The 21,861-nt window shown below is 56.7% G+C and overlaps 1 protein-coding gene across 2 annotated transcripts; it reads right to left on the bottom strand.

Annotated features, from left to right (window-relative positions):
- Positions 1-853: 853 nt before the first annotated feature.
- On the bottom strand, positions 854-20,803 carry PLP1 (proteolipid protein 1). 2 transcript variants are annotated; one of them, XM_006137448.4, is made up of 7 exons: positions 20,649-20,803; positions 10,574-10,760; positions 9,011-9,167; positions 6,202-6,370; positions 5,276-5,349; positions 3,679-3,744; positions 854-2,982 (listed from the first exon to the last, which is right to left on the bottom strand). In XM_006137448.4, the coding sequence occupies exons 1-7, from the start codon at positions 20,650-20,652 to the stop codon at positions 2,911-2,913; spliced, it is 729 nt and encodes a 242-aa protein (XP_006137510.1). In that variant the 5' UTR covers positions 20,653-20,803; the 3' UTR covers positions 854-2,910. The 2 variants fall into 2 exon arrangements, with proteins under 2 accessions (XP_006137510.1, XP_006137509.1); XM_006137447.4 differs by having other exon boundaries at positions 8,906-9,167.
- Positions 20,804-21,861: the final 1,058 nt, after the last annotated feature.

Raw genomic sequence — 21,861 nt, forward strand, 5'->3', positions numbered from 1 at the left:
GCTACGAGCAGGGGTGCGGGAAAAGACACACTGGGCGGGGCCTAGGGCTTCCCATTTTTCAAAGTGGCCAGGCCTGACCCATCAACTTTCCGCCGTGGGGCCTGTCCCTCCTCTTACCCCCAAGGCTGCCCCCCAAGCTGAAGCTGGAGCCCGGCCCCGGTGATAGTGGCCTGGGGAGCCTGTGGGGAGGGGCCCTGGAGCAGCCCCTGGTCTGTGTCCCCGGCCCCTTGAACTCCGTGCCCAGGACAGATGGAGAGTCCACGGCTCCCCAAGTGGCCCGTACCGTGGTCCGGCTGTGGCTCTGTGGCCCCCTGAGGCCTTGCCCCCCCCCCCCAGGCTGGAAGCTGGCTCTGGGTCCAGGGAAGAGCCACACGGACATTAGGGTTCCAACCTTCCAGGATTGGCCTGGAGTCGCCCAGAATCGGCCCCACTCTCCCAGCGACCGTTGTGAGCAACCCTGGAGATTTTCATAGGCTGGTTTAAGAAACTGACATTACGTCATGTTGGGGGGGGGGGGTGGATCTCCCAGAAGCACTTCAGGCAGAGCAGCCCTAGCAAGCCTTTGGGGAGCTATGGCACGTCCACATGCCTAGGCCAGGGGTACCCGTTGGGGCATGGGGGTTACAAGCTGGGGGCTGCTCTTAGCCCGCTTCAACTCAGCAGCACTAGGGGCCCTGGCTCCCTGTCCAGCTCCAGCTTCTGGCTTGGCCAGGAAGCGGCCTGGCACGGCCATATATAGGGTGGGGCCCCATGACTCTCCGCCCCCCCAGGAAGTATAACCCCAAAGAATTAGTATCAAAGCAAGGTCATCAGGAAGCAATCTCCCGGAGGCCAGCCCAGACAAACAGGCAGACAAGCGTGTTCAGAACGGTCTTAATTTTAATTTATTTCCTTTAATTTGATAAAATACACCTTGTAACACAAGTCTCTCCAAACTTGCTCCTTTTTATTGGTTAAAAGGTTGAAATTCTAGAGCAGAATGGAAGGAAACACTTTCAGTTGATTAACTTGCGTGTGTGTGTGTGTGTGTGTGTGTGATGTGCGTTTGGGGTCCTGGGGAAGGGAGAGGGGGTGGCGGGAGAGGGGGTTGGTTATTTGTTATGTTATTAAATCAATACAAAATACAAGATGCCATTTTCCTGATCTTGACTGGTTTCCTCCCACCCCCGTCCGCCCTACCCCCTCTCATCCCATCCCCTCCCCAAACCCATGTGCCCTGGGAGCCTAACTAATCTACTTCATCATATGTGGTGGCAAAAACGCCCCATGCTCCCTGCGTGGTAGGCCTGCTCGCTGACCCACACCCGCACTGAAACCACTGCCGGAACCCCGCAGGCTGCAAGTAGATTCTTCGATAAACACCAAGCCAAACGCCTCTTCCTGGAGTTCATAAAACCAGAAGGGGAAAGGCTGGAAACAGGCGTTTTCAGCAGACACGGGCTCCTCCCTCCCTCTCTGTGGGCTGCTGTGGTCGTGTGATCACTGAGAGCTTCTAGAAAGGAGGGACCATCCCCTCTCTTCAGCACGTTGCACTAATCCAACCCTTTCCCCCCATCCTGGTGTCGCCAGCGAAAAGGGAAAACACTGAAATCACATTCTGCATAGACAGACGTTGGCTCCTCAACTTGCCCAGTGAGAAAGACCTAATTGGAAGCCGGAGGGTTTTGATTTGCTCAGAAATGGCCGTATTTAACGACCGTGCAAATCCGACCGTGCAGAGCACGCTCTGCCCCCTTACTGAATGACTGGCTCAAAAGGAGACACGGAATTTTTTTAAGTGTTGGCCACTTTTAAAATAGACAGCCTGGCTCCCGGGAAACCCCTGAGGAACAGGGAGCGGGTGGGTGCGAGGAAGAGGTGAAATTTGACACGGCGCAGAAACAAATCAAGATCTTCGATTTACAGAGCATCACGGAAGCAAACGTCACCCGAGGAGAGGAGCACCATTGTGAAGGTGTGCCAGAGTTCAATGTGCACAGCTGGTTACAAGAGAAAAGACATGCAAAGACATACAGTCCAAAGAGTTATCCCGTGTCTACAAAAGGGACCCGTCTGGCTTACACACTCAGGCCACTGGTCTGAGAAGTCCCTCTAGGCCAAGCTGGTCTCCTGCAGCAGAGCACATGGGGAGTGAGTCCCATGCAAGGCGGAGACCGTTCTAACCCTATTTCTGTTGAGGTGTAAGACCAAGAGTCCCATTTGTCTACAGACACCAAGCTCCTTTATGCTTTAAGTAGGGTGGGTTGGGTTAAGGAAGACTAGCAAGGGGTCTGTGCTCTCTCCCCGCTTTGGGAAGATCCTTGCTCTAAACCCCTAGTACTCTGGCTACAGCAGGCAGAGGAGGGTAAATTCTCTTTCTTTACCATGAAAAAGTCCTCTTCTCCTCCATCTGCGGAATGAAGATGGAAGCGAGGACTGTGTCTTTTGTAACAAGGAGAGTCTATAGCGATGGAACCCGGGCCAGACGACTTCCTTCTCCCTCTGTGCAGCAAGCAGTATCCTCCTCCCTCATAGGAGAGCAACTGACTTTGATTCCTGCCTCCCAGAAGCAGAAAGGCTCGTTCCTAACCCTAGAAAATGGTGGAAAGTTGGGGACCGTACGAATCCCACGTCTGCTTTATCCTGATTTTGGCCTGGCAGGAAACCCTCTTCGTTGGGGCTTTCCCAATTGCCGGCCCCACTTGCCGCGGAGCCACAGAGCTACCGACGTGCCCAGAGAGAAAAGTGCATGAGGGTGTATCCATCGTTGGCGGTCTCTCTGCCCTTGTTACGCTCGTCGAGGGGATGGAGGGGGAGTCAGCGGTGAAGGTGGCATTAGAGTCGGAGGCCTGGTGTGGGCTGGCTGCATTGTTAAAGCCTCGTGGTTAGAGGGAAAAGGGCATTTCGGCTAGCTCCACTCCCTCCGGCAGCCTAGAACTTTGTGCCTCGGCCCATGAGTTTGAGGACGGCAAAGTTGTAAGTCGCAGCAATCATGTAAGTGAGCTGTGGGGGGGGACGGAAAATCGAGTGAGAAACGGGAAGAGTCAAACAAACGTTCTGTTCACAACAAAGCAGGGCTGGGCCAAACCCCGGAGGGGGTAAATCCATGGACCTCAGCGAAGCCATCCCCTACTCCATCCCCTTCCCAACTGGTTGGCCACCTCCCTCCAGGACACCTGAGATGACCTTCTGAACACCCGTCAATCACTGTTCTCCAGGCTTTTTGGACACCTTTTTTTTTTTTGGTTGGACCAACAATAAGCTTACCAAGGCACCGTCAATTTTCCCAGTAGTTTCAGCAGCCCATTCCCCAGTAATACTGCTGCAAAAACAACAGCACGGACTGTCCCTGATGAAGTGCACGTTACTTGAGGTGTTCAGGGAACGGCTGCATACAATTCAGCTCATGCTTGTTGCAGGAGAATGGACTACTCAGGCCAAATGGTCACATCCAAGCCTATCATCTTGGAGGCTGTGACGCTATCTACCTCTCCTTATGATCCCCCTTTCCAGCCGCAACTCCTGCTGCCTTCTTGGTTCTAAAAACCATGGCCCTGTTCTAACGAGCCAGGAAGAAATAACCAGGCGCTCCGTGTGAAGTGAGTTTCTCGCCTCCCAGCTGCCTGGCTTTCGCGATCTTGCCTCCCAACAGTGACTCTTAGGACGGGAAAAGAAGGTTTAGGCGGAGCATTGACTCACCAGTGACACCAGGGTGGCTGCAGCACCAACGAATGCGGCAATAAACAGGTGGAAGGTCATTTGGAACTGCAAGGAAATGACACCATGAGCCACCGTTTACAGATGTTTCCCCCACAGCAGAGACAAAGGGGGTTTCCTCCAGGTAGCCACAAACGGGCCTTTCTTCACAAAGTCAGACTGGATCTCTGGAGCCAGCCAAGGAGAGGCCAGCTACAGTCCCAGCAGCATGGGCAGTGATGGGCATGAGGGTCTGCTGGGCGCAAGTCCTTCCGCTCCTTCCTTTGTAACCACATACAAATCACTTATTCTCTGTGCCTCGACTGTCATCTGTAAAATGGGGATAATGGGCTGTCCCTACCTCATCGGGATACTGAAAGTGGCTCAGGTACTACAGGGAGGGGGGACAGAGGTGTACCACACATGGACGTGCTCTCGGTTGATGTTTCCAACAGTAGACCTCTGCACTATAACAACATGGCTACCTCCTAGTTAACCTTGGGCTGTCTTCTCAATAATTCACCATCTGTGCTGTTCACATTCATGGTTTTAGGCTTCGCTGCCCTGTTCATCTAAAACAACCCAGCTCTGACCTGAACAAATTTGTATCTTCGTCCCTTCAGAGCGAGGCTGTGAACCCACAGCACCTATGCTGCTGCGTGGACATTAAACCAGGTTGTGTCATCTTCTCTAAGCTCACTGGGCCTGATTCTGGTCTCTCTCGCACCATTGCAAAAGGTTCCGAAAAGGGCAACAAAAAAGATGAGGGGTTTGGAACAAATGCCATATGAAGGGATATTCAGCTTAGAAAAGAGGAGACTAAGGGGGGGGATATGATAGAGGAATATTCAATCATGACTGTTGTGGAAAAAGTGAATAAGGAAAAATGATTTAAAACTTGTTCCCATTAGAACTAGGGGTCACCAAATGAAATTAATAGGAAGCAGGTTTAAAACAAACAAAAAAGTTTTTCTTCATGTAGCGCACAGTCAACCTGTGGAACTCCTTGCCAGAGGATGTTGTGAAGGCCAGGACTTTAACAGGGTTCAAATTACTTATTAGCTAGGATGGGTAGGAATGGTGTTCCTAGCCTCTGCCAGAGGAATGGATGACAGGAGAGGAATCATTTGATGACTCCCTGTGCTGTTCATTCCTTCTGGGACATCTGGCATTGGCCACTGTGGGCAGACAGGACACTGGGCTAGATGGACCTTTGATCAGACCCAGTCGGGCCGTTCCTGTGTTGTAACCCGTTGACTTTCAAGGAGTTTCGTGGTGTGAGCGAAAGGAGAACAAGGCTCACTGATTCTGCGAGCACACCCAGCTTGGAGCCCACTGCCCACTGAGCTGTGACCTCACGGGATGTTAATTTACCATTTCAATAGTGATAGCAGCCAAGCGGGGCCCTGCGCTCTCCATACACAGAAGGGCCACGCTCCCTGCCTCAAAGCCCTTACCGAAATTCTCACCAGCCCTAGCGTCACACCAATTCATAATGCCACCCACATCAGCTCCTGGCACCGAGATCTCCAGCGCGGCCTCTCCAGATCCCGGTGCCTGCTGAGACCGGGTGGCTGCTGAGACCTTGCAGGGCACTCACCTCGGGGGTCTTACAGATGGACAGGAGGTTGGAGCCGCACACCTTTCCTGGGAACGCGTTCCATGGGAGGACACCTACATCCACGAGACACAAAAGTCATCCAGGGCAAACCAAGTGCAGCTCCACAGGGGGCACCAGAAACCCGGCTCTGTTTTGTCCCCTATGGTTTGCTCCATGGAGAAGACAGGTCGGTTACGTGGCCAGAGGGGCCTTCTGCTCTAGCGGTACGAACACACTGCCAGTACAGGCTGTCATGATTGGCAGGGCTCCTGGCACGGAGAAGCAGCAGCAGCATGCACTGTAGCCTGAGCGACTACTTGGTTGTGTGGCCCACACTGCAGGGCAGGCTGTTGTGCCAGCCGGAGCTGTGCTACCAGATGTCTACACAAGCGGGGTTAGGTTGGACATTGGGAAAAACTTCCTAGCAGGGTGGTGAAGCACTGGAATAAATTGCCCAGGGGAGGCTGTGGAATGCCCATCCCTGGAGATATTGAAGAGCAGGATCTATCAGGATGATGTAGCAGGTGCTTGGTCCTGCCGTGAGGGCAGGGGATTGGACTCGATGACCTCTCGAGGTGTGTCCCCCCCCCACAGGTCTAGAGTTCTAGGATTCTATAAGCTGCAGCCACATGGGGTTGCAGTGCAAACAAACCCTCCGTGTGGGTGATCTCTAGCAGCAAGCGCCTCCCACCAAATTCTGCTGTATCTGCCCTTCAGTTCTGTTCCATCGTCCTCCCCGAGACCCTGCTGACCCCTCCCAGAGGGCTCTGCTCATCCCCCCTGCCCCATCACCGGCTTTTCTTGAAGGCTGTGTAGAATGCAAAGCCAAATCCGGGGGCTGTTGGAGTCCGGGGGCGTCTTGCCACTGATTTCAATGACCCCCAGATCTCACTGGTGCTTCGGAGAGAGAAGCAATCCCAGCTCACCGTACATCCTGGCATCAGCACACAGCGTGCCTATGCTGGCAGAGGTCTTGCTGGGGAAGGCAATGGATTGGCACGTTGTCCAGGTATTGAAGTAAATGTAGACGGGCACGGCGGAGCAGGCAAACACCAGGAGCCAGAGGATGGTCAGGGCATAGGTCACGCCCACAAACTGAAATGGTCGAGACAAGCAAGATGGCAGGAAAAGGGTTAATGATCTGCCGGGGCCTTCCGACACGAGAGCATGAGACTGGAGCGCTGCCATGCGATGCGATGCTCCCATCTCCACCCAGCGCCTCCAGCAAACCCGCCGGGGCAGCTGCCCGCCTGTCCCAGGGATGCCGGGTGTGTGCGTCTGTACACGTGCGCCAAGACTGAGCTGCGCACAGACGCACACCTGGCACTAGCCACTCACACAGGAGCCAAATAGTTAGGTGGAGCCAAATTTTCAAAGCCAGGCAGGCGCAACTGCGCACAGGTGCATGCACCTGGTGAAGTCGTACGTGCTGATCCCTAGTCATAGAATCATAGCGCTGGAAGAGGCCTCAGGAGGTCATCAAGTCCAGCCCCCTGCCAAGGCAGGACCAATCCAACTGGGTGAGGATTGATCTCTCGGTACATAACTGGCCAGGGCAGTATTTCTCCCCCCAGGCATGTGCCAGGCTTTGATGTGTGGACACACACCTTGGGAATCTGTGCCTGCAATTCCCCGATGGGCACACCTGGGCCTCGGGCAGCCTTCCGTGCAGGGGCTAACTGCACTTGGGGCATCAGCAGGGCTCGGGCAAACCAGCATGCGCAGTTGCATCCGCCCACTGTTGAAAATCTGGCCCCTGAGGTGCAAGATAAATGATCGTAAAAGGAAACTGCATCCGTTCTGCTCAGCTCTCCCCAGCCAGGAGCACCCGCTGCCATTTCTGCAAGCTGGGCATTGCGGGTGAAGAATTGAATGTGGCATGGAGGCGTACAGGGCAGCGCTGGGTCTAATCACACCTGCAAGATGCTGTCAGAGGGCCCGATCCTCATAAACCTAGTCTCAACCCTCAGTTTCTCAAGCCCCGTGTGGGATCAGGCTCCCAGAGAACTGCTGGCATCTGCTGCCGGATTGGCTTCATGTTAGATGTTTAAACAAGAAACAATTTGTTTGAATGTCAAGCTAGAAAACTCTCCTTCTAACTGCAGAGCGCCGCCTGATCTCCCTGCCTCCGGACACCGCTTGGAGTTTCACTGCGGCCAAGGTTTTGAAAAGTGGCTACTGATTTTGGACATCCAGTTGGAGACACCACAGAGGGGCCTGGCTTTCAGAGAAGAGAGTACTCCTTCACACAACGCACCGTCAACCTGTGGAACTCCTCGCCAGAGGACTTTGTGAAGTTCACAGGGTTAAAAAAATAGCTAGATAAATTCATGGAGGACAGGTCCATGAATTGCTATTAGCCAGGATGGGTAGGAATGGTGTCTCTAGCCTCTGTTTGTCAGAGACTGGGAATGGGTGACAGGGGATGGATCACTGGATGATTCCCTGTTCTGTTCATACCCTTTGAGGCATCTGGCATTGGCCACTGTGGGCAGACAGGATCCTGGGCTAGATGGACCTTCGGTCTGACCCCGTCCGTTCTTACGTTCTTAACCTGAGTGCAACCTTTTCTGAAAATCAGACCCTTTTCAGGTGACCCAGAGTGACCAACCCTATAACTTGCGACCCCCAAATGTGCAAGGCACAAGAACGGCCAGCCTGGGTCAGACCAACGGTCCATCCAGCCCAGTGTCCTGTCTGCCGACCGTGGCCAATGCCAGGTGCCCCAGGGGAGGGAACACAACAGGTAATCCCCACGTGATCCCTCCCTGTCACCCACTTCCAGACACACAGAGGCCAGGGGCACCATCCTGGCTAACAGCCTTCGATGGACCGAACCTCCATGAATCCATCTAGCTCTTTTTGGAACCCTGTTAAAGTCCTAGGCGTGACTCGTAGTCAGTAGCCGCAGTGGAGACCATCGGTGGAGGCAGCTTGCCAGAGCCCCCCTGCCTTTGAGCGGAGGACTGCCAGCGGCCAGCGCAGGAATGATACAAGACCCATTCCTTATTGGGCCCTGAATAACATCTGAGCCCCCCGCCCCTTCCCCCGCCAGATCACTGCCCAAGCCCAACGCACAGTACGCACTTCGGGGCGGGGAGCATCTTGGGATTATGCCCCCACCCAGCACAGTGGCCCTGCTCTGAGCCTGCATTGCAATACAAAACTGATCGACAGTAACCCCGGCTAAGCCCTGGCCTGATTCCCTTGTGGGGACGGGCCCCCGGCAGGGGCCAGCGAATTCCACCAGCTTCAAACAAAATGCTTTTTGCTTAAACATTGGAGTGAAAGCGCCCCCTCTGGCAAAGAGACGCAGGGGAGGGCTCGCATGGGGGGGGGGATAAGGGAGAGGAAGGGGTTAAGAAACAAGAGGAGAGCAGCGGCGGCAGGAGGCGTAGCAGCTGGTTAGGCCCCCCGGCGGCGAGGGGTGCCTCTGGCCACACTGGGCGGCTGGGTGCGCTTTCCTTGTCCATGCCACGCATCAGCGGAGCTGTTCCCCCCCCCACCGTGGGTCCGCGACCCCGCCGGAGCCCGTCAGCCGGCTGGAACAGGGCTACAGTCTCATGCCCGTCAGTCCCTGCGCGAGGGTGCCAGTCACGTGAATTAGTGCCAAACCCTGGTTAAGATCACCTTGTCGGGATGTCCTAGCCATTTGCCCAAACACTGACACACCCGCTCCAAAGCGTGAGCTTGATGGTGGCCTCGGGAACCCCTCCCCTTCTGGCCCCCTGTTACCGTAGCGCTGAGGCCCTTGCCGCAGATGGTGGTCTTGTAGTCGCCGAAGATCTGCCGGACGGCCCCCGTGGTGTAGAAGCCCTCGGCCAGAAGGAGGGCCCCGTAGAGGAAGAAGAAAGAGGCCGTTCCGTAGATGACGTATTGGAAGGCGTGGATCCTGGAGGGGACACAGGGAAGAGACAGAGCCGAAGAGGGGGAGGGAGGGAGAGAAAAACAAACTTTTAACCCTCGTCGCAGCTCTCCCCCTTCCAACCCTCTGATGCGCCGCACAGAGACTCTTGCCTGGGAGCCGCTAGTCCCCGCCCAGGACAGACACAGCCAAGGCCGGCCAAGCTCCTCAGGACTTACCTAGAACCTGAGAGATGCTAGCTCTGGTCCCTGCCGCTCCCCCTCCGCTCCAGGATGGGGCTACCGCAGTTGGGGAAGCTACCTCGAACGGGGCAAAGGAGGGTCTGGGCTAGGGGGGGGAGGAAGATCCAAAGCAAATGGCCAGCTGGGAAGTAGGGGAAAGCATCTGCCTCCATGGCTTATGGGCGGCGCAGCAGGGAAGGAGAAAAGGAGACACCTGGTGCCATGCCTGTGTTTAAAGCCAGGCAGAGAGCGTGGCAAATCGAGGGCAGCAAGACCTGCTCTGCCCGGCAAGTCTGGCTGCCCCGCGTTCTCCATACCTACCGCGAGCGGAGGATCCGACACTATATCCACTGGACCTAGCAAGGGTCAGACAGAAAACACGTGTGAAAAACACAAGAGGAAGAAGGGTCCCCTGTAGGCAGGGAGAGCACGCGGCAGCCTCCGGAGGCTGGCCGGGAAGGGCCCCTGGGCCAAGTCGGTGCTGGTGGAACTCCCCTACGCCAAGGCAAATCCGGCCCCAGGATCTCCGGGGGTCGTTGGTGAACGGGGCCGAAGGAACGACAAGCCCAGAGACATGTCGAGGGGCCGATGCTTCCCATGGGGCTGAAGGAACCATCTGGCCGCCTGTGTAAGCATCAGCCCATCGGTGACCCCATAGACATGGATCGTGGCCCCGTTTCCCAATCCAGCCGCATGGGGATACCAAGACAGGCGGCGAACCCGGAAGAGATCGGGGCTGGTTCCCAACCGGGCGCAAAGGTGGCCAACAGGTGACGGCGTGTAATTGCCCAGGAGTTTTAAGAGTTTCTGACGGACTAGTGATTTGGGGCACCCAGTGTGAGAATCCTGGAGGAGTCGTGATCAACCCTCCGAAAACGAAGCCACGTCCAGGCGTCTCATGCTACGCACCCCACCCCACTAGTCCCGTTGGACTCTGTTTACCAGAATGTGGACTCACTGCACTGCCGGCCCTGCTGCCTAGTGGTTAGTGCTCTGCGCACCCCAGCAAGAAAACCAGCTTCTGATCCTGGCAATCTCATTCTCACTGGAATGGCCAGGACAGCTCGGTGGAGCGACGGTGGAGTGGTGTTGGGTTCTGCAGGAGTCCTGTGCAGCCCTCCAAAGCCGGGGGGGGCGGGGGGAGAGGTGTGGCAGGAAGAGAAACCCGGCAAAGGGCATCGGTGTGTAGAGCAGGAGAAGAGGGATACTCACACGTCGATGAGATACTCATAGTCCTGGTAGTTTTTGGAGAAGTAGGTCTCAATTAGCCGCTCGGTGCCAGTGAGTGCTTCATGCCCACAGCCGCAGAACAGCGCTACCCCAAAGAAACACAGCCCAGTGGCCACCAGCGAAGCAAAGGGCGCTCCTATGAGACATCTTGCGCAGCACTCTAACCAACCTTGGGAGGAAGAAAGACATGTGGATCACCGAGCGCGGCCGTCATTCCTAAGGGGCGGGGCGCTCTCAGGGGGCTTGCAGGCCCATTCCCCTGTCCAGTGAAAAGTTTGTTAATTAAACCGAACACAGGGTGGGAACTAAGGGAGGCTTCAATAACCTACTAGGATACAATGGTTTTCACAACTTGAAGGAAAATACAAACATCCGTCCGCAGGGCTAGAGAGCCAAGCGCAGCTGCAGGGACACTGCAGTAACGGGGCGCGGTGAGAAAGCCAGATCGGAGAAGCGAATATCTAACTCTTCTCCAGTGTTTGTACTGCTCCTGTTTTCCCCCATCATACCGTCTGAGCCCCTCCTGGGTTCACTAGATTGGACATGGTGCCCTCTGTGCACCTCCTCTGCATGGGAATGAAAGCACCCAGAAATGAAACTGATTAGCAACACCCGTGAAACTGACCAGTCTCCATTGGGGGCCCAAGCCGAGAGAGCAAAATGTGAACAACCTGTCCCGGGGAGAGAGAGACACTGGAGACGTTAACTGGACTTCCTATGTGAATAATGGGAGCTGTTGGGACGGATGAGAACTTTTTTTTAACGCATGATTTTTTAATGTTGGCGCTGAAGGGGCAGGGTAGTGCTGGCCTCGTGCAGAGCTGAGCGCCAAATTTATGCACTGCCTCTCTCTTACGAAAGCCTTGACTGCAGTTCGATATGGCTTGATAAGCCTCATGCTGGGGCGAATTTCAGCTAGAGGGCACCACCGCCAGCACCCCCTACCCCCGTCTACCCACGACGGACAAGCAACAAAATCACAGCGGGGAGAGTTCTCACCTCCTAGACAGACACAAGCCCTGTGCCTAGCCCACCGGCCCAGAGACAAAGAGAGAAAGAATCCTTTTGATACAGCCGGTACCTTGGCTCAAATCTTCATTCCCATCAACGCAATGGGAGATGGGTGCCTTTGGCACCTTGTCCTTATTACACCCGGAGCCACCCAATATGAATAGTGGGCAAAAGACCATCAGACGTCAGTATCCTTCTTCGGGTTGCCTGCAGGTCTAAGTCCGCACCATCACTCAGCAGGAAGTGTGAATAAAACCTCTTCCCCATCCACACGCCTTTTTCATAGAATCCTCGGGTTGGAAGAGACCTCAGGAGGTCGTCAAGTCCAGCCCCCTGCCCAAGGCAGGACCAGTCCCAACTAAATCAACCCAGCCAGGGCTTTGTCAAGCTGAGACTTAAAAACCTCTAGGGATGGAGATTCCAGCCCCTCCCTAGGGAACCCATCCCAGTGCTTCCCCACCCGCCTAGGGAAATAGTTTTTCCTAATATCCAACCTAGACCTCCCCCACTGTAACTTGAGACCATTGCTCCTTGTTCTGTCATCAGTCACCACTGAGAACAGCCTCTCGCCATCCTCTTTAGAACCTCCCTTCAGGAAGTTGAAGGCTGCCATCAAATCCCCCCTCTCTCTTCTTTTCTGCAGACTAAACAAACCCAAATCCCTCAGTCTCTCCTCATAGGCCATGTGCTCCGGCCCCCTACTCATTTTGGTTGCCCTCCGCTGGACCCTCTCCAATGCGTCCACATCCTTTCTATAGTGGGGGGCCAGAATTGGACATAATATTCCAGATGTGGCCTCACCAGAGCCGAATAAAGGGGAATAATCACTTCTCTGGATCTGCTGGCAATGCTCCTCCTAATGCATCCTAATATGCCATTAGCCTTCTTGGCTACAAGGGCACACTGTTGACTCATATCCAGCTTCTCATCCACTGTAATCCCTAGATCCTTTTCTGCAGAACTGCTACTTAGCCAGTCGGTCCTCAGCCTGCAACTATGCTTGGGATTCTTCCATCCCAAGTGCAGGACTCTACACTTTTCCTTGTTGAAACTCATCAGATTTCTTTTGGCCCAATTCTCTAATCTGTCCAGGTCACTCTGGACCCTATCCCTGCCCTCCAGCGTGTATCTACCTCTCCCCCAGCTTAGTGTCATCTGCAAACTTGCTGAGGGTGCAATCCATCCCCTCCTCCAGGTCATTTCCGAAAAACCTCTTTCAGAAAAGGCTTCTTCCTCGTAGAATGAGGTTTACCGATGTGGGCAAAACTTCTGCGTCCTTTTGATTTTTCTTTCAAAAGAACGCAATAGCAGCGTGGACTTAGGTGAAGATTTTTTGGAAAAACAGCTGTTTTTCCAAAAACACCCTGCAGTCTAGACACTCCCCTAACCCCCACCCTCCGGAGAACAGCTGCTCTGCAGTGGTGTGTACAAACAGCTAGCAAGTGGGAGGACTAGACTTGGGGGCTTGGTTTTCAGAAGGGCCACCTGCCTGCAGCTCTCAGTGGCTTCAGCTGAAGGTGCGGCGCTCTTCTGACACCCAGGCCCTTAATCTACAGGTTTAAACTGGCTCAGGTACAAGATGGAGTCCGGGCCTGAGTTCTCACCAGTGGAAAATTCAGGCGTGGCAGGCTGAGGTTTGGTTTTGCCCCATCAACAGATGAAGGCCCCCTACACATTTGGTTCGGAATCTGGGCAGGTGTTTGATTCCGGAGTTCCTGTTTGCACCTGCCTCTAACAGTGAAAACAACCAGTAAACCCGAGACAAACTCCAACCCCAGCTGAAACGACCTGCTTCCTGGCAAAATCACACGTGCCGGAAGCAGCGACCTGGTTCCCTGCCTCCTCGCTTCCCTGCTCTTTCGGTGAGAGCTCCTCCCTGTGAACATGGCTGGAGCTTTCTCAGAGTGCAGGCAGTTTTGACACAGCTCCCGCCCCTGCTGCAGCTGGGTCTGGGGTGAACACACACAAGCCTGATGGGTTTTAATAAAGAAGAAGATTCGTCCAGACAACACCCACTGATCTCGGCCGCCTCCCTACCATGAATGTGCAGCGGGGAATTTTCCAACGCCCACTTCCCTCCCTGCTCAGCCCTACAATGGTTTTCTGGTTGCCTGAAGAATGGCCCATAAGAGCCACTGGGTCACAGGCAGCCCTGTACTCCCCTCCCCTCCAGTGCAAGGTTACAGCCTGTACTGATCTCTTCATGGCACTGAGGACAGTGGGGGCTTTGTTCTTCCCTTGCCAGCCTGTGTATTCTCCGCTGCACTCTGCAGGGGCAGGGGACAAACAGGAACAATGGGCGGACTATTCGGTTACCAGAGGGCTGGAACCGACACGTCGGGCGGCAGCACGTGCTGGTGGCTGCATAGGGCCTGTACAGTTACATGGACAGGAGCCTGGGTCTCCTCTGTGTGTGACTTAAGGCTGGCAGGGGACTCTGCAGCAGGTCTGGGGGTGCGCGCACGATGGAAGGGGATCCATTGGGAAACGTGCCATCTGCCTGTCCACGTCAGACTCCACGAAAGTTCTCCCCTGCCCCAGCCGAGCGGCCCGAGTGCCTATTTCCACGTCCTCTCCAATGGCTACTGTGAAGGACAGGGAGCCACTGACCGTGGGCCTGATCCTGCATTCACCGATTCAACTCAGCCTCCACCATGGTGCCTAAGTGGCTTAGCCCACCCAGCCGGGAAATTGGGAGAGTAAGGAGACAAGCAGGCCACAGTCTGATCCACCTCACTAACAGCCAGTAACATCTCTCCTAAGCAGAGACACTGCCGGCCCATCCCTCGCTGCGCTCTGTCCCTCTATAGGTCCAGAGAACACGAGCTATGAGGGACCATGGAAAGAACTGGGCTTGTTTAGTTCAGAAAAGAAGACTGAGAGGGGACACAAGCAGCTTTCAAGTACCTAGAAGGGTGTTACAAGGAGGAGGGAAAAAGTTGTTCTCCTTGGCCTCTGAGGACAGGGCTGGAAGCAAGGGGCTTAAACTGCAGCAAGGGAGGTTTAGGTTGGACAGTAGGAAAAATGTCGTCAGGGTGGTTAAACACTGGAGTAAATTGCCCAGGGGGGTTGTGGAATCCCCATCCCTGGAGATATTTCAGAGCAGGCTGGACAGACACCTGTCAGGGATGGTCTAGGCAGTGCTGGGTCCTGCCATGAGGGCAGGGGGTGGACTCGATGACTCTCGAGGTCCCTTCCCGTCCTATTGTTCTAGGATTCTATTGTCCCTTTTTCCTAGCAAAGGGTCAGCGCGTCAAGGGGACTATAGGAGTTAGGCACCAAGTTCCTATTGATCCCGAATGGGATTTGGATACCTCACCTCTGACAATCTCAGCCTAAACTCTTGGGTACAGCTGGGAGAGCTGGACGGAAAAGGAACGGAATTTAGGATACTACAGACTGGAAGCCCCAGATGCAGTTCTCCAAGGCACTAGGTAGTGGGCTACAGCCCTGCGGGAGGTGGCGGAAGCCCCATCCCCTGGATGGTGAGAGGCAGCCTGGAACCAACACTGTAAGGAACACGCCTGAACTGGCCTGGGAGAAGGACTGGATGCATGAGGCTGCTCCGTCCCCAGAGTTTGGGCCTGGCTAAGAGGTGAATTTTGGAGAGCTCCTTGCAGCCTGAGCCACATGCAAGAAGCAATCGCCTTTCAGGAGACGTGGCGCATGGAAGAGCAGCAGGACACCCAGAAAAGTACGACAGGCTGCAAGTCAGGGGGGCCTCCCTGTTCGGAAAGGGCCCCTAGGCCTGGAGCCTTAAGCACGTGCTTAAATCCCGGTGGGGGGGGGATTCAGACACACAGCGAGCGCCGGGCATGTGCTTTGCTGGACCAGGCCTGTCCTGACTAGCCAGTGCAGCAGGGAAACAAGAGAATCGTTCCCTCCTGTCTTCTGTGTTTGGCATGTGACGGGGAGGCTGGCTGGCCAGCCCAGGAGCCTCAAATCAGCTCTCCTGCTGGCTAGTCACAAAACACGGCCGGGCTACCCCACCGGCCATCAGAGGAGGGACCCCCCTCTGGGAAGTGAGAGGCCCAGACACTCTTTTGACTCTCGGCAGCGTGGGGGCAGGGCGCTGACCGCAGGGGCAGCTTTGGGGAGAGGGAAATGTGGAAACGTGGCTTTAATCTCCAATAACAGTGCAATAGAGGGAAGATGCTTTGGGGGTGGCTGAAAGTCCCAATCTTGGAGGCAGGTTGCAGGCTTAGGTTTTCCTTTGTTTCAGCCAGCGGCGGGAGCTCAGGGACCCAGCCAGCTCCCAGGCGTGATCCAGCGACCCAGCCAGCTCCCAGGCGTGATCCAGCGACCCAGCCAGCTCCCAGGCGTGAGCCAGGGACTGAAGCTGGTGTCCACACCACCCGGCTACAGAAGTGGCTGTTCTTGGGGACCTCTCGTCCCAGGGCCCGGCCCGCCCCGGGGCTGCCTGGCTGTCTCCTTGCCCCCCTGGCGCGGGGCTGTGGGAACAGTGGTGTGCCGCATGCTGAATGGAGGCGGGAATCTGGGACACAAGTGCAGGGAGGCGGGGCGGGCTCCTTGCAAGGGAGCGAGAGAAAGAGCCCTTGTCTGAGCACAATCCCCGGCCTTGTCCCTCGGCCCAGCTGACAAATGGGGCAGAACAATAGGGGCAAAACAACAGGATGAGCCATTGAACGGGGAGCCCCGTCTCTCCAAGCCACAGACCCTCCCATCCTCGGCCGGGCAGCCCCCCCGGCCTCTCCCCCGCCCCCCTCCCACCCCGAGAGCGCCCCCCCACAGTGCTGCCTTTGAGGGAGCTGGTGGGTGCTGAAAGGCCCAGTATGCGAGCCCAGCCCGGGCTGGCACCGGGCGGGGGCGCAGCGCAGTGAGGTAACTGCACATTGCCAGGAGGTGCCAGCGACAAACAAGGGCCTCAGAGGCCCACAGATCCCCCGTCGGGACAAAGCCTCTTCTGTGGGCCCCCAGGCAGCCCCCCACAGCCTCCAGCGGCGGGCCGGTGCTGGGCTCCGGGAGCCTGGCTTCTCCAGGGCAGCCCTCCCCCAGCGGGGCCAGACCCCAGGGCTGCCCAGGCTCCTGGCGTTCCTGGCTAAGGTTAAAAAGGCACAAAGCCACCTCGGGGGGGCTCTGCCCAGCCGCACAAGCCTCACGCCGCCCTGGGCTGACCCCTTACGCAGCAACTGGAGCTCTCGTCCCCCGGCCCCCTGAGCACCGGCAACAGACAGCAGGTCCTTTCAGCGGAGACCAGCCATGGGGCAGATGCCCCCCCAGCCCAGATTACTCCCAGGGCATCCCGGCCTGTCTCCTGGGGGGGGGGGGCGCAGCTCTCCACAGGCAAGTTACTCGCCCCCCCGACGGAGCCCCCAGGCTCCCCTCTCTATCCCTGTTGCTCTGAGCAGACCAGGGACCCTCAAGAGGCAGCCCCGGGCCGGCTGCGGTGTGGGAGGAGCAGGGAGAGGGGGGAAGAGAGCTGGCCTCTGCCCGCAGGCCCTGCCGGGGGCTCTGCCACTCTCGGGGCCAGCAGCTGGAAATCCCAGCCTGCCACATGCCCAGGGCCTCTGGGACGATGCCAATAGCGCAGCCTGGGCATTGGACTGCCACTCCACCGGGGTGCCCCGGGGCAGGCCTGGCTTTAGGGGAGCTGTGGGCAGAGCTCCAGGGAGGCGGGGCTGTCGTCGGCTGGCTGGTTCTCCAACACCCCCTGGCTGCAGTTCAGAGAGGGCAGAAATTGCGTGTTATTAACGGGGCATCAGCAATGTCTCATGGCTACCCCCCCCCGGGCCCCTGGCACCACAGGCAAGCCAGAGGCTGGGAATTCTGACCAGTTCTGCACCTGGCTGGACTCAGACCAGTGTCCAGGGGCTTGGTCCAGGAATGCCTGGGGCACCAGCCAGGTGTTTTCCCGCTGTCTCCTCCCTCAGCGCCACCAATCAAGCCTGCCCCCAAGCCCACTCTGGAACTCCCCCCCCCCACATCCAACGCTCTACGTTCTGAGCAAACCGTCACCTGCCCAGTTATCCCCAGAATGAAGCATCTTGTCCGGTTGCCAAGGAAATGGCCCCTGTACTCAGACACAGCTCAGCGCAACGGCCAGGCACAGGAAATTACTAATATTGCATCCAAAATCAGAGCCGGTTTTAAACCATCAAATCGATGCTGGAAAGGCTGACTGTGAAAATGAGAATTCCTTGCCTTAATCCTGCCCCTGCACCGGGATTTCCACGAAATACCCAAACCGTGGCTGCCCGCCCTATGAATTGCTGTGCACTAGTGAGACAGCTGCCGTGTTTTGCCCCAGAAGTGGCTGCATATAAGTGTGGGGTTGGAGGTCTAAAGTGATCATCTGCCTAGCTGGCCACGTGCAACGCACTCTGGGATCCGTATAGACCTGCGACAATCACACGTCCTAATTAGATAGCACATTTCTTCGGAGGACCTCAAAGCACCTTCCAGCCTTGAATTAACTCACAGCACAGCCCTGTGAGGCAGGCACATTGTCATCATCCCTGTGACCCAGAGGGGAAACTGAGGCACGGGACGCACAGTTGTGTGCCCAATATCACACCACACATTAGGTGCCTAGCGGGGATTGGAATTCTAGGTTCCCGGCTGTGTGTATTAATCACCACACCATGTCACCTCCCTAAAGATATACAATTTAATCACTGTGGGTTTGTCTGGACCAGGGGTGGGGTCCCCTTAGGATCATGAAGTTACTACCGTACTACTGGGGGGGGGGGGGTCATGAGCTCACCCTCCACCCCACTTTGCCTCCAGGATTGATAATAGTGTTAAATGTCTGAAAAGTGTTTTGAATCAATGGGGGGGGGGGGGGGGGATGATGCTCCGCAGCTCGCTGTGCGAAAGGGGTCACCGGCTCACCCCACCAGTCTACACTGATGTGCAGGGGTGTGACTGCAGCTCACGGGGACCTACCTGCGGAAGCGTTAACCCAGCTAGTTTGGCTCCTGGAGCAGCGCGCCGCCAGCCCTGCAAGTCACTAGCCAAGGTCCCGGGCAGGCCTGTGTGGCCCGCGCTGGAGGCAGAGGCAAGGTTAAAGCAAGCTCAGGACTGGTCCACACAAGCTGCTCTCAGACCCTGTGACAGCTGTATAGCTACCCCGTATTCCCCGCTGGCTGGTCTCTCCTGCTGTCCTCCAGCCCCGTATTCCCCACTGGCTGGTCTCTCCTGCTGTCCTCCAGCCCCGTATTCCCCGCTGGCTGGTCTCTCCTGCTGTCCTCCAGCCCCGTATTCCCTGCTGGCTGGTCTCTCCTGCTGTCCTCCAGCCCCGTATTCCCCACTGGCTGGTCTCTCCTGCTGTCCTCCAGCCCCGTATTCCCCCCTGGCTGGTCTCTCCTGCTGTCCTCCAGCCCGTATTCCCCGCTGGCTGGTCTCTCCTGCTGTCCTCCAGCCCCGTATTCCCCCCTGGCTGGTCCCTCCTGCTGTCCTCCAGCCCCGTATTCCCCCCTGGCTGGTCTCTCCTGCTGTCCTCTAGCCCCGTATTCCCCGCTGGCTGGTCTCTCCTGCTGTCCTCCAGCCCCGTATTCCCCGCTGGCTGGTCTCTCCTGCTGTCCTCCAGCCCCGTATTCCCCGCTGGCTAGTCTCTCCTGCTGTCCTCCAGCCCCGTATTCCCCGCTGGCTGGTCTCTCCTGCTGTCCTCCAGCCCCGTATTCCCCGCTGGCTGGTCTCTCCTGCTGTCCTCCAGCCCCGTATTCCCCGCTGGCTGGTCTCTCCTGCTGTCCTCCAGCCCCGTATTCCCCGCTGGCTGGTCTCTCCTGCTGTCCTCCAGCCCCGTATTCCCCACTGGCTGGTCTCTCCTGCTGTCCTTCTGCCTCACAGGTCAGACGGCCCGTCGGCAGGGCACATACCCACGCAGAACTGACGAGGTCTGCTCCATACCAGTCTCCTGGCAGCAGAAATCCACAGTATCCCCCTGCATCCCAGAGAGCTCCCTCCAGTGCCTCCCTGCCTGGCAGTCCTGCACAGGCCCCTGCACCTGGCCTGAAAGCAGCTCCAGGAACGGAGCCAGCTCGTGAGGACTCAGGGAGTCGGAGGCACTGGGGTCACATCATTGCTGAGCCAGCCCCCAGGAAGGGGGAGGGCAGGAGCCAAAGCAGTGGGTCTCTCGGAGCATGGAACCCACTGGGGTTCCTCATAAGCCAAGCACATGGGTGGCTGCCCAGGAGAGATTAGCAGAGATCAGGTGCTGCCCAGCTGATTAGCAGCACGCCCACAGCCTCCCACAGCTGGCAGCACGTTTCATCTGGTGGTGCACATCTGCACATGCCTTTGTACACGTGACAAAATTTATTCTGCACATGGGTGGAGAAAGTTTGAGGGAACCCTTCTGGCGGGGGGGGAGGGAAGGGTTGGCCAGGGACATGATCTGGGAAGGGTTCTGTGTCTTACAAAGTGCGCTGCTGACCCCACCAAGCACATCGCACGCACACCGGGGATTTTGAGAGCGAACCGACAAGGACACTAACATTGGCAGGAATCTCTGGATCAGACGATTTCATATCAGCCCCATGGAGCCGCCCCGGCCCTGGGATCGGCAGGCTGGTTTCCAAGCCGATCTGTGCACATGGATTCCAAATGGATGCATAATTCAGCTTTAAACAGAGATCCCATTCCGACCACTGCCACGGGGCAGCTATTCACCGTCCCACAACACCAGCAGGATTTCCTTTCCACGCTGGGAGGCAGATCCCACCTCTGGCAGCTTCCCTCTGACCGGCTGCTCCTGTCTTGTCCCGCCAAGGAGCTGCCTACTAGTGTCAGCTCCTTGGTCTGCACCTGCCACAGATGAGTAACAGACCGGGCTAAGTTGGACACGGGAGGGCACCGTGGCTCCAGGCTTCTGGCAGGACGGCACCCATTGTCAGTTACAGCCTGGCACCTGGCTGGGACTCTCCAGGCACTTGCTGATCCAAGGCCCTTAAAGTCCCACCAGCGTGCGGGGAAGGGAAGTTTAGAGCAAATATAACACCAGAATTAGCACCCCCCCCCAAATCTTTGATTTAAAAAATCCCTTTTGTGTTAGTTTGAAAGTTTGGAAAGTTCCTCTCATACTCACCCATTGTGTCTGGGCTCAGTCAAGTCCCTCTCACCGCCTTCCCTTTTGTGCCTCTCTTTGTTCAGCCCGAACAAATCCTCTCTCTTCGCTTTACTTTTGCTCTCTGAATATCTCTGGCCTCCTCTCCCAAAGAAAAGGACTTTCTGATTGACAGCCAGCCCCCTTAAAGGGACAGACCACCCTTTTCTCCTCCCCCTCCTCCCATTCTCCCTCCCCTCTCCCTCCCCCTCATGAGAGCTACTCCCTCTGCTCCAGGGTAGCTCGGTCATACCCAGGGGTGGCCCTAGACGAGCTGCCAGCAACTGGCACCCTAGGCGAGCCATGCAATCGGCGCCCCCCCTCCAAACCCCTCAATGATATCGCAAAACCATTTGGAGCCCCATTTAGCTTGGCGCCCTGGGCGACTGCCTAGTTCGCCTATATGGACGGGCTGCCCCTGTTCGTACCCTGATGCCTCAGGCTGCCCACTTCTCTCTGCCACAGGTCGGTGCGTTTCCCTGCTGCCAGAAAGCCGGCACGCTGGCCCCTTCGCCTGGGCAGATCAGGCAGCTCTGCAGCAAAGTCCGTGCTTTTGGGAAACTCTTAAAGCACCTCCAAGCGTTTCTAGTCGTGGCCTCTGAAGGGACGAGCGGGTTGGATTTGATTGCATTGGCCATGGGTCTTAGCCGGGACACACAGACACAGAGCTCACCTGGGCAGGGGTTACATGTGGGATGCTAATTACTGTGACAGGGCACAGGTGGCTGAGCTCTCCTGGCCATCCCACATCCCCACTGGTGAAGAGTTTATAACCAGCCATAAAACTCCCCACCAGGCCTGGATCCGGGGACAGAAGCCGCCGCTCCCACAAGGGACCCAGGTGTAACTTGGTTTCTGTGATCAGAAGCTAGCACCAGGCGTGGGTCCCTACCCTTGGGGCTTGGTGGCTTGGATTTGGCACCTGAAGGTTCAAACTCAAGCCTAAGATAGTGAGAATCGGGGTCACTCGGTTTCAGGGTGCACTGGAAGGGAGGGGGCCAGATTCCATTTCCCCCCTTCAGCTCCTGAGTCCAGTTTTAGGGAGACCACAACTTTCCTGCCCGGGGATAAGGGAGCATGAAACGTGCCGCCAGGGGATCTGCTGGGGCTGTATCTCCCTAGGGAAACAGCATCACACAAGAGCTGGTGTAACACGGCGGAGTCAGGGCTGGGCTGGCCGCTAGCCGCTAGCATC

The sequence above is a fragment of the Pelodiscus sinensis genome, chromosome 13 (assembly GCF_049634645.1).
Source record: "Pelodiscus sinensis isolate JC-2024 chromosome 13, ASM4963464v1, whole genome shotgun sequence".
In the NCBI taxonomy this organism is placed as follows: Eukaryota; Metazoa; Chordata; order Testudines; family Trionychidae; genus Pelodiscus; species Pelodiscus sinensis.

What these genes read in the sequence shown, in the direction of transcription:
- PLP1 (XM_006137447.4), bottom strand. An exon ending in TGCTGATGCCAGGATGTACG is followed by an intron (nt 5,350 to 6,201) that starts GTGAGCTGGGAT and finishes TCGTGGATGTAG; the next exon opens with GTGTCCTCCCATGGAACGCG. An exon ending in CAGCCACCCTGGTGTCACTG is followed by an intron (nt 2,983 to 3,678) that starts GTGAGTCAATGC and finishes CCCCCCCCACAG; the next exon opens with CTCACTTACATGATTGCTGC.